Raw genomic sequence first — 11760 nt, forward strand, 5'->3', positions numbered from 1 at the left:
TCATTCATATCTTTAAGGGTGTAGAAAACTTTTTTGCCTACTTTTCCATGAAAAATTTGCTTACAGCACCTTTAAGCCATGCTTCAATGGTAGTCTATCTCAAATACATGTACAATTAGATATTAGAATAAAGTGGGATTGTATGGGTGCTTTGAGACGAGTGCTGTATGCGTTGGATCTGCATCTTATTGCTTTCCTTTTGTCCGGCCTGGAAGCCTGCTTTTCTTATGATTGGTTGAGCTCAAATGGGCAGGACTTTGCATCAAACAGCTAATAACTGAAATTGTATACATGATTGACACTGTATGAAATGCAAATGCCCTGTTTAGCACAGTGTTTTGCAGCTCGGAGATGCACATACAATTATTTGCAATCTGACACAACATTTATTTCAGTGTTCATAATCGGATATTTTACCTGTTTTGTTTCAAAACAAGTTTTGAGCATAGTTAATAATTCACTTTTTGAGTAGTATATTGGGGAGCTTTGGGAGCAACATTGCAGACACAAAGAAAACCTGTGAAAAGCATCAATTTTAAAAAACACCAGCTGCCACTGATTTGGAGGCAAGATCATTTTATTTAAGTAACACGAAAGAGATGAAACGTCAAAAATTCAGCATCAGACTAACTTGAGTCTCCCCATGTCTCCATCCAGGGTCTGTGTCGATGGGGCTGAAGGCTTGGATGGCCGAGGAGCACTTGGGTTCTCAGAGATATCACGTGGGGATCCCCGTCTCTCAGTGCGACGATCGAGCCCCAGCCCCCTCCACCTGGTCCCTCCCACTGCTGTGGAACTGGAAGCTGCATAAATGAGGCTAGAGCAGCATCTTTAGTGTTCACCACTCTCACATTGGGCTCAGGTTTGTTGAGGAAGATCTCCAAACATGGTGTACAGCTGCCTGGCGGAGAGCGTAGAGCGGTTGGTGCTTGTCCCGTAGAGAACTTGACTCTCCAGAGGAAGTATGTGGTTAGACAACTGCCTGGTTTCAAGTTGAACTAGCTAGAGCCTGTATCATTGCAGGAACAGGTTGAGAAGAGTTTCGTTTTTTCATCAGCTTATAGCTGGGTTATAGAGCTCTTGTTTTAATGTTAATGGACATTAGATGAAGGGGGAGTTTGCAGTTTATCCTCGTTTCTTGTCCTACTTTAACAGTACTGTAAGTGATGAATGCATTATTATGCATTTCATGTTCTTTAGTGGTTTGGCACTTTGTGATTTTTATGAAGTTACTTTGAAAGGTTTTTATTTTGCCTCCCCCTTTTGAATGGCTGAAAAATGTTCCCAACTCATTAGTATACACTACACTCACTAGTCCCAACATTATACAGTTTGTTCAAAGTGCTTTTGACTTCAAGCTCACATCCCTTGATAGATTTCTGATTGAGGATTTTAATTTGAAGTAGTAAATGAGTCATGGTTTTATTCTGAGTTTAGAGCAAACGCGCACAATATTTTCAGAATGATGCAGGTCCGATATGTGCTTTACATTTTAGTTGCGCATTTAATTTGTTTGACTTCATGACACATTTCTTGTAACCGTCCTGCATTTTACTGACCGACGGCAAAAAATGCAAGATGTTGAATGGTACTGCATAGCTTTCTGTAAGCTTCCATGAATTTGGAGTATTTGAAAAAACATATTTTTTCTTAGCTTAGTGTTCTCTTCGAACATTTTAAATGTTATTATGTGTTCAAATGTTTTCTAGTTCTAATGAAAGAAATCGTCTGACATTTTTTGCACAACACAATTTATTTAAATATTTTGGTCTTTCCTTTTAATGATAATCTAACATTTATTAAATGGTTCCTCTATTTTCCGAGTGAGTAATCACATCACAAAAGGACTTTACACTTTTTTTTTTTTTTTTTTATTGAAACGCAAAAGGTTTGTATCATTGAATGTCAGTTTCCTTTAAAGTTACATTTTGATATAATCATGTGTTTTCTAAACTCTGCTGCATTGCAGTTTATTGAAAAACCTGAAGCAGCCCTACTTTGCTGTTTGCTATATAAGTGAAATGCTTCATTATGTAATGTATTTAATATTATAGCCCAGGTTGGCTGTACTTTTTCCAGATAGTGTACATAATTATGAAATCTGCATTAATTTATTTTTAAGGGCAAGAATGTTTCTCCAGTCTGTTCATACTATATTCATGTATAATGTTTGTATTTTTGTAACTTCTATCTTGAGAGATTAAATATTCAGATTTTATTGGGTGGTACACTACAGCATTTTTATGTCTGTATATTTACTATTGCTTTATTATTACTTCAAACAATATTACGTTTTTAAATAATTTATGTGACATGTTATTTTAAGTGCATTGATCTAGAACTGTCTATTTGCATTGTTGAACGTCCTAGTATTGATGGTTTTAGCACTTGTAAAATAGGAACGTATTGTCAATCTTGTGATGCCAATATTACTGTTTACTTGAAACTGCTCACATCAATAAATAGTGTTTAAAACATTTTTACGATGTACTGTACATATGTAGCCCAAGGATTGCATGAAGTTCAATGACATACATTTTGATCAATAAGAGACTAGACTAAAAACACATCATTTGTACAGGGAATGTGAGCGCAGCGTAGTTCTAGCGGGAAGACTAGCAGCTGTACATCGTCGCACCATTAGTGGGGTAATTCCCAGCCAATCACATGTAAGCCATTGCTTTATAAGTCTGCTCACAATCTATCACATTGCTAACACTGCAACCTCCACGTCCTGCACGAGGGTAGGCTCAAGCAGGATATGGTTCCGAGCACAACTTCTTCAGACCGCCAGACGGGGTTTACGCCAAAAGAGACATTACTTCTCTGTTTTATAGTCATCAAATAAATGTCATCTTAAATCTCACTCAAGTCTGTGAGTCTTCCTGATAGAACCTCAAAAATAACTTTTACATGCATTCTTGTTTATGATGTGAAGAGACGATGATGTGACTCATCTCTTTACTGTCTGTTTGAAGAGCAGCATCTGTAAGTCTTTCAGGTCAGAATCCAAAAATGCATGACCGATTGTGAAATGTTCCCTCAACAGAGGGAAGAAGAAAAATAACGTTTACCAAAAATGACACTACCAAATCATTATTTTTAGTTGGACAAACCTTTTTCTTGGATTGAATGTCATGTCTTTAACACTGTAATCTTCAAACAGCTTCACTGGAGTCCTGCAGACAGCAGAAATGAGAAGTCTAAATCTTTACGTTGAGTCAATATTGAGATCAGAACTGTTATCAGTGACAGTTTACCTTCTGCTGAGAGCAGCCTTCACTGGAGGCTCCAACCATGAGATGAGCAGCATACTTCCTAACAATGGGGTGATAGTGTCTACAACAAGAACAATGACTGAAATTAAAGAACTAAATCCACATCTAACTATCAGGAGAAAGTCAAGATTCACCTTATTCCATTGGTTTTGAAGTGGAAGTACATATCGCAAGCTTTTTGTTGCTACTTGTGATAGCGTATGCTAGATCTTATACATTTCAAGTTTAACTTTTTTCCAACATGTTAATTGTTTTTGCTGGGTTTTATTTTATAAAGGGTAGAGTTTTCCTGCCCTTGAATGACCAAAACCAAAATTCCTCCACCATCACATTCACTTGAAAGCCACTTTTATCAATCAAAAACACTTTCTTCCCTTGTTTTGCACTTAAACAACTTTTAACTTTTGTGGTATTGCAGCACTGCTAATATTGTTGACTCTGTATGATTTGTTGCTCATGTTTGAATTTTTCATCATTTCTTAGTCACCCTGTAAAGCATCTGCTAAATTAATAAATGTAAAGTCATGTCCACACTAATCCATTTTCAGTTTCCTAAAGTCATCTGTTTCCAAAGTATGTGATAATGGAGAGTGTTTTCTAAATGCTTTTCTGAGAAAAACGCTGAAAACGCAAAAATGTACATTTTCAAACAAAAAAAGTATTAGTGTGGACGTGGCCTTAGACAACAGAAATAAACCAGACAAGAGCACAGCTGCATAAAACAACAACTGGCTGCCCTAATATATACACTTAAATATTACTACAGTAACAACACATCTAACTGACCTTCCATAATATTTCAGTGGCAAGACCTCCCCAGTCCTCAACCTGCGATCCAAGTGCACACGATCAATAATACATTTTATTTAATTGTTTATGTTTACCTTTAGTAAGTGAAGCTCCCACAGTGAAGTGTTCTGGGGGTTACTCCAGCTCATCCAGCTCTGGGAGACACACCGCTGCCCTGCATCTCATTATCCCGCAGGATATCACACTTTGGGATATCAAAGGTCTACAAACACACAAGAATAATTCATATATTCATTCCTTATAATTCACAGATGTACTATTACAAACATAAATGGGTTTATAATGGTTTGTTTGAAAGAATGAGAGCATGATTTTATGTGACTTTAATTTAGGCCCAAACACTGAAAGTGCGGAGGCCATGTTGTTCTTCTAAGGAACATTATTATTTAGGGCCCAATAACTGAAATTGCGGAGGCCCTATGGTATTTCTAAGGTTATTTAGGACCCGAGAACTGAAAGTGCTCATTCTTCAAACACAACGCGATGACACAATATGTGTCCTTGCATTATTCCACCACAATGCTGCACTCTAAGAACATAATTATTTTATTATTTTAAATAAGAACACTTTACAACAGAATGCTGATATGTTGAAGATAAAAATCTAAATCAAATATAGTTTTATAATGTTATGTTATTAATAAACAAGCTCAGGAAGAAGAGGAAGAGAAAGCTATGAAAAGAAATATCTATCTTACATAAACAGAACTATACACCGTTTTCACAGAGCTAACAATAAAAACATGCTTTTAATAATAATAATAATTACAATGTTTTAAATCACAGTAAGTTTCAAGTTGTAAATAGGTTTGCAGTAGAAATGTTAGTGTTTTAACACAGATTGTCAATGTCGTTTTTCGATGACCAATCAAATCAAAGGCGGGGCTCGATGCAAAACAAGTTATTTCAGCAGTCAGTGCCATTTAAGATGTAAGTAGTGAAACTATATGGCTTTGTTCACACTACAGTAAAAATCAGATTTTTCCTCAAATCCAATTATCTTTAGTGACTGTTCAAACTGCAAGTTATATGTGGCCAGATCAGATTTTTTCTGTTTAGACTAAAGTCACTTATGCTATCATGTCCATATTTGTTGTCATAGTAATGCAACACACTTGCACATATTCACCATGCATGAGATTTTAGTGAAGCATATTTTACCACTGATTATGCTTTTCATGAGGGCAGTATCAACCTATCAACTTTCTTCAGACATCGGCTTAAAATGGGAGAGGTGGCATATGCAAATTTTGTTGCTGCTAGTGTTGTTGCTGCCCGTTTAACAGAGGATGTCCTGTATTTTGGTCGAAATTATGATTGCCATTTAGCTTGGGGTCCTGTATTTTAGCAGAGAGTGAAACATCTCATATTAAAGGATTTGTGTCCCATATTAAAGCATAAAAAGGTTGGATGGTGAGATGAGGATCCAAGTCCAGTGATGAAACACTCAAAATGCTCAAGCGTCCCGTATTCGTGTGATTTCAGTACTTTATCGCGTTGTGGTTTCTCGCAACTTGTATGGGTTTCTTGCATTTCTTTGGGTAAGTTAAGCCAATGTCTATTATTATAAGAGGTTTGCAGTGCTTTGTGTGTATAAATTACATATGCGTGTTTATTCAGAAGTGATGATCTCTATGCCCTGTTAACCTTCCACTGTGAGTGTTTTATTGGGCTGAAATGTGTAATAAAATAAAGTAATTTTTATTGAAAATTATTTTTGTACTCCTACTGCATGACCATCATTACTGTATTAAATTTGAAGTGCCCATGAATCCATTAATTATGCAGCGAAACCTGACGTATAACAACCGTCGTCCACAGCAAATTATCCAATCTGACCGTTCAGACTGAGACACAATAAGAAAAATTTGATTTTAATTGGAAACCAAATAGCCTACAAATGTGATTTGGATGAGGCTTGTAAAAATCTGATTTACCTATGTACAAAAACACAAAAGCTGTGCACCCAGTTGAGCTATATATACACACTTATCTCCCAATTCCCACTACTTAGTTGGTCCTTGTGGTGGCGTGGTTCCTCACCTAAAAGTTGCCTCCGTTTCTGAATCGGAGATTCGGAATCACTCAGCACACCCTGCAATCGAACTCACGACTCCAGGGGTAGTAATCGGCGTCAATACTCACTGAGCTTCCCAGGCCCCCGAAAATATATTTGTTAAAGTGTTTACATGGTTGTAGTTTAAGTTCTATAAAAACGCTGGATATTAAGAGTTTAAACACAACAGTTCAAGAAAACACTTTTATAAGTTAGAGAGCCACATATGTTTATTATAGAAATATATATTTGTCTAAAAAGAAGTGCTTGTCATCTTACAAAGTTATGAACTACAAATTGGTATTCACATTCGATTGAAATGGACCCATTGGATCAAATAACATGCAATTCATCAACATTTTGTTGTTTAACACGAGTAAACATATACTATGAAACACAGAGGTCTGGCCACAAATTCCTTCATAAGATCTGGCTGAAGAACAAATATTTTACTTATATTCTTAACTAACAAATCAATTCTGATCAACTTTACTTTGAAAAAACAAAACATAATAATTTTAACATTTTAGGGCTATTGTTTAAACCATTTTTAAACTGAGGAGAAACATTCTGACCCGCTAAAGCCCTTTCACAATATCAACCCACATATGAAAACAATGGTCATATAAAAATGTCATGTTTATTTAAGAATGCATTTAAATGTAATTTTCTTTTTGGAAAAAAAAAAGAGATCAAATGTCTATTCTTACATTTTCTCTATAAAGCATCATCCTATTCAGTGAGGAAAAAATTAGTCATGCCTGTATTGTGAATTTGCACAATAGCCAGTGCAGGAGCCAGATTTTGTCTAGGTAATCATTGGCAAAAGAAGAACAAACGGAGTTGATACTGTTCCTGATTGAGAGGACTAACACACAGCTGTATCAAACCAAATATAATCAGGATATTTGCAGGTTCAGTTTCACATCATCACATTTTTACGAGCCCTACAGACCCTGAACAGATGAGACACGCCAGTTTGACACTTCAAGAATACTGAATAAAAGCAAACATTTCAGCGTATTTTCTTTGAATGTTCAGTTTTCATAATCGATTGCTTTTATTGCCTAATGTGCATAGAGTATGTGCTGACAACATTTATGTCAAAACTGCTCACCTAAATGGTGTGATCCATATTTAGCAAAGCAGTGTAACTAAACTATCGCCAGAAAAGCTTAAACACACGCTCCATTCTGGACAACAGATGATGGTGCATGCACTATTGAGTGTTGTTAAACTAACCGCTGATGTCTGAGGCTCATGCCTACAAACACTGAGTTTTGAGAGCGCTCTGGTATTTCAGATGGTGAGACAATTTGATCAAAAATCAGTCTGAGGGCCAAACAAAGATGATTGGCAAGCTACATTATTATAATTTTTTTCAATGCTTTCGGTACTTTGTAGGGCCCCCTTTAAAATGGGCATGAAACGGGGTCTCTGTAGTACACCCATTTTCACCTAGAGTCACCAAACTTGCCACATATATTGTTCTCATCAAGCCAAACAACTTTCGTATTCACTGTCATTAGCTTCGCCCAACAGGAAGTCGGCCATTTTGGACTTTCTGAAAATCACAGGCTCTGAACTTTGAAATACTCCTCCTAAGAGATTCATGTGACTGGCACCAAATTTGTCCATTAAGGCTGGAGTCATAGGAAGTGTCTAATATAATCTGTATGCAATATGTTTAGATCAAAATTGTATGTTTAGTCTTGGGTGCTAATCACATGGATGTGAATATTTTGGTCACGGTCATAGTGCCACCACCTGGCAGCAGGAAGTGTGGCTCTTACAACAAACTTTAAAATAGTCTCTTATATTTACCCAAATTGCTTCAAAATTGTTTAGAATAATGTCAAATGCCAATGCAAGTGTCCACCTTGCATTGTTTTCTGAAAGCCATCGGGTGGAAATGGACCCATTTTGCTTGGGCCCGTCCGTCATCGCTTGCAGCTATATTTTAGTCTTGATACATTCGTGAAACAATGAGGCCAGAACATATTGCATTTAAAAAAGCTATGGAGTGCAATGGAATGCTCAAAACAGAGGTGTCAAGACATGTTTTTAAACCTTGAACTAGTGTTTTTAAACTTTGAATTAGTGTTGTCACAAAAGTTCAGCAGTTGGTACCAACACCAGTGAATTTTCATTGTTCTCAATGCTAATTTCGATACCACAGCAAAAATATGCTAATATGTTAATGTGCTAATGAACACACTCCTTTAGCCCATTTACAAAGTTACATTTGAATGTAAATAATAAATAAAAAAATGCATGTTTCCTTCAAGTGTTTCTCAATTAAGTATGCATTGCGTAAGTGTTTTTTAGCAGGGCCCAACCAAACGGTTTTGTTTCCCCAAATCCTGTTTTCCTTTTTTCTAAATTCCATGTTTTAAAGTTTCATGTTAAACTTAACATTATTAAAATGGCATCAAATTAATTCTTAAACTTTTTAACAAGAGTAAATGGAACAATTACTTTTTAAAAAAACATTTAACAAGTTTAAGAACACTTTTTAACATACTATAATTTTTTTTTAGCAAACTTATATTTATTCTTTTGTTTTTATTATTAATATTACTACAGTGAATGTTACTTGTTACTATACAGTAGTGTTTCAGGCGTCTAGCTTTGAATTGTGCTTTTATTTTGACGTGTGGTTTGACAGAAGCTTCACTTCAGAGTTTGCTACATGGGCCAGTGTGATCGTTAAAGCATAAATGCTGCGATTTAATTCTAAAAATATATAGTCTGCATGTGTTGCTCGCTTCACAGCGGATGAGTGTTCTGAAACTGCATTTACTCACATGCATCAACGTCCTATTGGCTGCCAGGATGCCCATGCAAGAGTCAGGCAGCATGTGCAGATTGAGTGTTCTGTCTTTTAACGAAGGCCTGCGCCCTCTGCAGGGTGACCTGCTTCCTGCACTTGGTCAGCATCATTTCCAAGCACTGCAGCATGATGGCAATGTCCTCATTTGCACCTCCTGAAACCAATCAGAGACAACAGAAATACTGTTCATTAGCTCAAACACATGCACAGGGGTGTTCTTACAGATATCAAATAACCCTGTGTCACTGCGTGTGCCCTCGGAGTGCCATAACAAAAAGAGAAATCGGCAATCATACCTGCATGCATAGTGGCTGTAGAATTTCAAAGGGTCTATGTTGAGGACGTCACCTATTGGACACAGAGCACTGTAAACACCATCTCTGTGGCACTATACATTTCCTGTGTTTGTTTAGAGCCACCCACTTATACCTGCCCCGACAACATTACTCAACCAATGGCGTGAGTTGGGGGCAGGTCTATCTGACAGTTCAAAGAACCGCAGAAGAGGGGCGTATTCGGAAAGCTGTTTTGAAAACATTGTTTATTTTTGCAAATTCTGTTCGGTGGTGCAAGTGTCGTAGATATTACATACTTCAGCTTTAAAGGGGTAACGACATGCCTTTTTTATGATTCTAATATGTTCCTTGAGGTTCATTTATATTATTAGTACAGTCATATAAACTAAAACAGTAAAAGTAAATGTCAGTAGCTGGTGTGGCCACCAGCTGCATTAAGTACTGCAGTGCATCTCCTCATTGACTGCACCAGATTTGCCAGTTCATGCTGTGAGATGTTACCCCACTCTTCCACCAAGGCACTTGCAAGTTCCCGGACATTTCTGGGGGGAATGGCCCTAGCCCTCACCCTCTGATCCAACAGGTCCCAGATGAGCCCAATGGGACTGAGATCAGGGCACTTCGCTGGCCATGGCAGAACACTGACATTCCTGTCTTGCAGGAAATCATGCACAGAACGAGCAGTATGGCTGGTGGCATTGTCATGCTGGAGGGTCATGTCAGGATGAGCCATTAGGAAGGGTACCACATGAGGGAGGAGGATGTCTTCCCTGTAAAAACACAGCATTGAGATTACCTGCAATGACAACAAGGTCAGTCCGATAATGCTGTGACCCTCCACCTCCAAATCGATCCCGCTCCAGAGTACAGACCTCGGTGTAACGCTCATTCCTTTGACGATAAACGCGAGTCCGACCATCACCCCTGGTGAGACAAAACCACGATTCGTCAGTGAAGACCACTTTTTGCCAGTCCTGTCTGGTCCAGCGAAGGAGGGTTTGTGCCCATAGGCGACGATGTTGCCAGTGATGTCTGGTAAGGATCTGCCTTACAACAGGCCTACAAGCCCTCAGTCCAGCCTCTCTCAGACTATTGCGGACAGTCTGAGGACTGATGGAGGGATTGTGCATTCCTAGTGTAACTCAGGCAGTTGTTGTTGCCATCCTGACCACTTGCGCTTTGCGCATTGTGCATTTGCACAGATATTGCTCTTATAATTAACACTCTCACTAAAATTATATAAGACATTGCACTGCACCAAGTGTGCTCACAATAGAGTCCCTAAGTGTGCTATAGCTTTTCTAACTGTAGGGACTCACGATTTTCGAAAAGCAGACAATCAAAAATCTGACAAATCCCAGACTTACATTGACGGAATGTTCAAATGGGCAAACAGAATGCACTTTAATTCAAACTCCAACTGTCAAAAATTCAAATGTAAACAAACCCACAAAAGGCATTTGATCTGCTCTCTCTCTCTTATCTGAACATTAGTGTGTTTGACTATCTAACTAGCTGTTTGTCTTACTGCAATGTCTGTATAACCATTAAACTTACAATTTTTAAAACAATTTTATACAAGACTTTGACAAGAAAACATCAGTCTCTATGATATTCTGGTCCCAAGACTTAGGGTCTAAAGGATTTTTTTAACCTGTTTAACTGTCCAGAAGAAGAAAATCGTAAGTCTGATTACCCAGGAAAGTTATAGAAAAAAACTCTCAACATGGACCTTCTGCTGCACCCTGGACAGATCCTCTTCTCCTTGAATGTAATGAACTTCATTTTGGGCACAGTATCTTTCTTCATGTCTACTTTTATCCACAGACAGAGAGTCTTCAGCATCAGCCCATCCATACTATACATGAGCAACATTAAAAAGCTTTTCAAACATTTGCAGCAAAATACTATATGAAAGACATAATCAAACATTTATGTTATCACTAAACATAATGTTATTTTAAACTGTTTCTAATTTCAGCGCAGTTTAGTGTCACTTTACCTCAGGTTTCACGTCATAATTCCTGCTCTTGACCAAGCCTGAGATAACTTTCACCGTTACTAATAAAGCCTGGCCCACTTTATCCTGTTTCAGCAGTTTACTGACCAATTCACAACACATCTCGGACACCTGAACACAAAATTATAACACTGTAGAGCCGTACAGAAACCTCAAACTATCCTCGACATGTAGAGTTGATGGCGGGCAGACTGACCTTCCTGATGGGGTCGTTCATCAGAGGCACTATCGTTACTATAATGTAGTTGTGGTTAGACAATACCATTTGAGCAATGTTGGTGAGCCACCAGCAGCTCAAAGATGCACCGCTTCAGCAAGACTTTTATAACACTGCAGAGACACACCTTGACTGCCCTTCTGCTTCCAGTCTGAAACACAACATCAAATCAGCGCATTCACTGGTGAGAAACAATGGATGGGAAGCTAAGGTATGGACAATAGCAAAGCAGAGGCACATTCATTGGGGC

At 37.9% G+C, this 11760-nt stretch overlaps 2 protein-coding genes and 1 long non-coding RNA gene across 6 annotated transcripts in view; 1 reads left to right on the top strand and 2 right to left on the bottom strand.

Annotated features, from left to right (window-relative positions):
* The window catches only part of LOC127633305 (1-phosphatidylinositol 4,5-bisphosphate phosphodiesterase epsilon-1-like), a 160336-nt gene extending 157163 nt beyond the window's left edge, over nucleotides 1-3173 (top strand). For all 4 annotated transcript variants that reach the window (XM_052112320.1, XM_052112321.1, XM_052112323.1 and 1 more), the window contains one exon: nucleotides 658-3173. The gene's annotated coding sequence lies outside the window, so the exon portion shown is untranslated. The remainder of the gene's footprint in view (nucleotides 1-657) is intronic.
* An 87-nt stretch (nucleotides 3174-3260) lies between these two features.
* Nucleotides 3261-9113, bottom strand: LOC127633307 (uncharacterized). Its single transcript, XR_007969198.1, has 3 exons — nucleotides 8952-9113; nucleotides 4163-4290; nucleotides 3261-3339 (listed from the first exon to the last, which is right to left on the bottom strand). It is a non-coding gene; the product is annotated as an uncharacterized LOC127633307 (long non-coding RNA).
* A 1865-nt stretch (nucleotides 9114-10978) lies between these two features.
* LOC127633340 (nucleolar complex protein 3 homolog) lies at nucleotides 10979-11733 on the bottom strand. Its single transcript, XM_052112377.1, has 3 exons — nucleotides 11490-11733; nucleotides 11276-11404; nucleotides 10979-11131 (listed from the first exon to the last, which is right to left on the bottom strand). The coding sequence occupies exons 1-3, from the start codon at nucleotides 11556-11558 to the stop codon at nucleotides 10979-10981; spliced, it is 351 nt and encodes a 116-aa protein (XP_051968337.1). The 5' UTR covers nucleotides 11559-11733.
* Nucleotides 11734-11760: the final 27 nt, after the last annotated feature.

This window comes from Xyrauchen texanus, chromosome 40 (genome assembly GCF_025860055.1).
Source record: "Xyrauchen texanus isolate HMW12.3.18 chromosome 40, RBS_HiC_50CHRs, whole genome shotgun sequence".
Taxonomy (NCBI): domain Eukaryota; kingdom Metazoa; phylum Chordata; class Actinopteri; order Cypriniformes; family Catostomidae; genus Xyrauchen; species Xyrauchen texanus.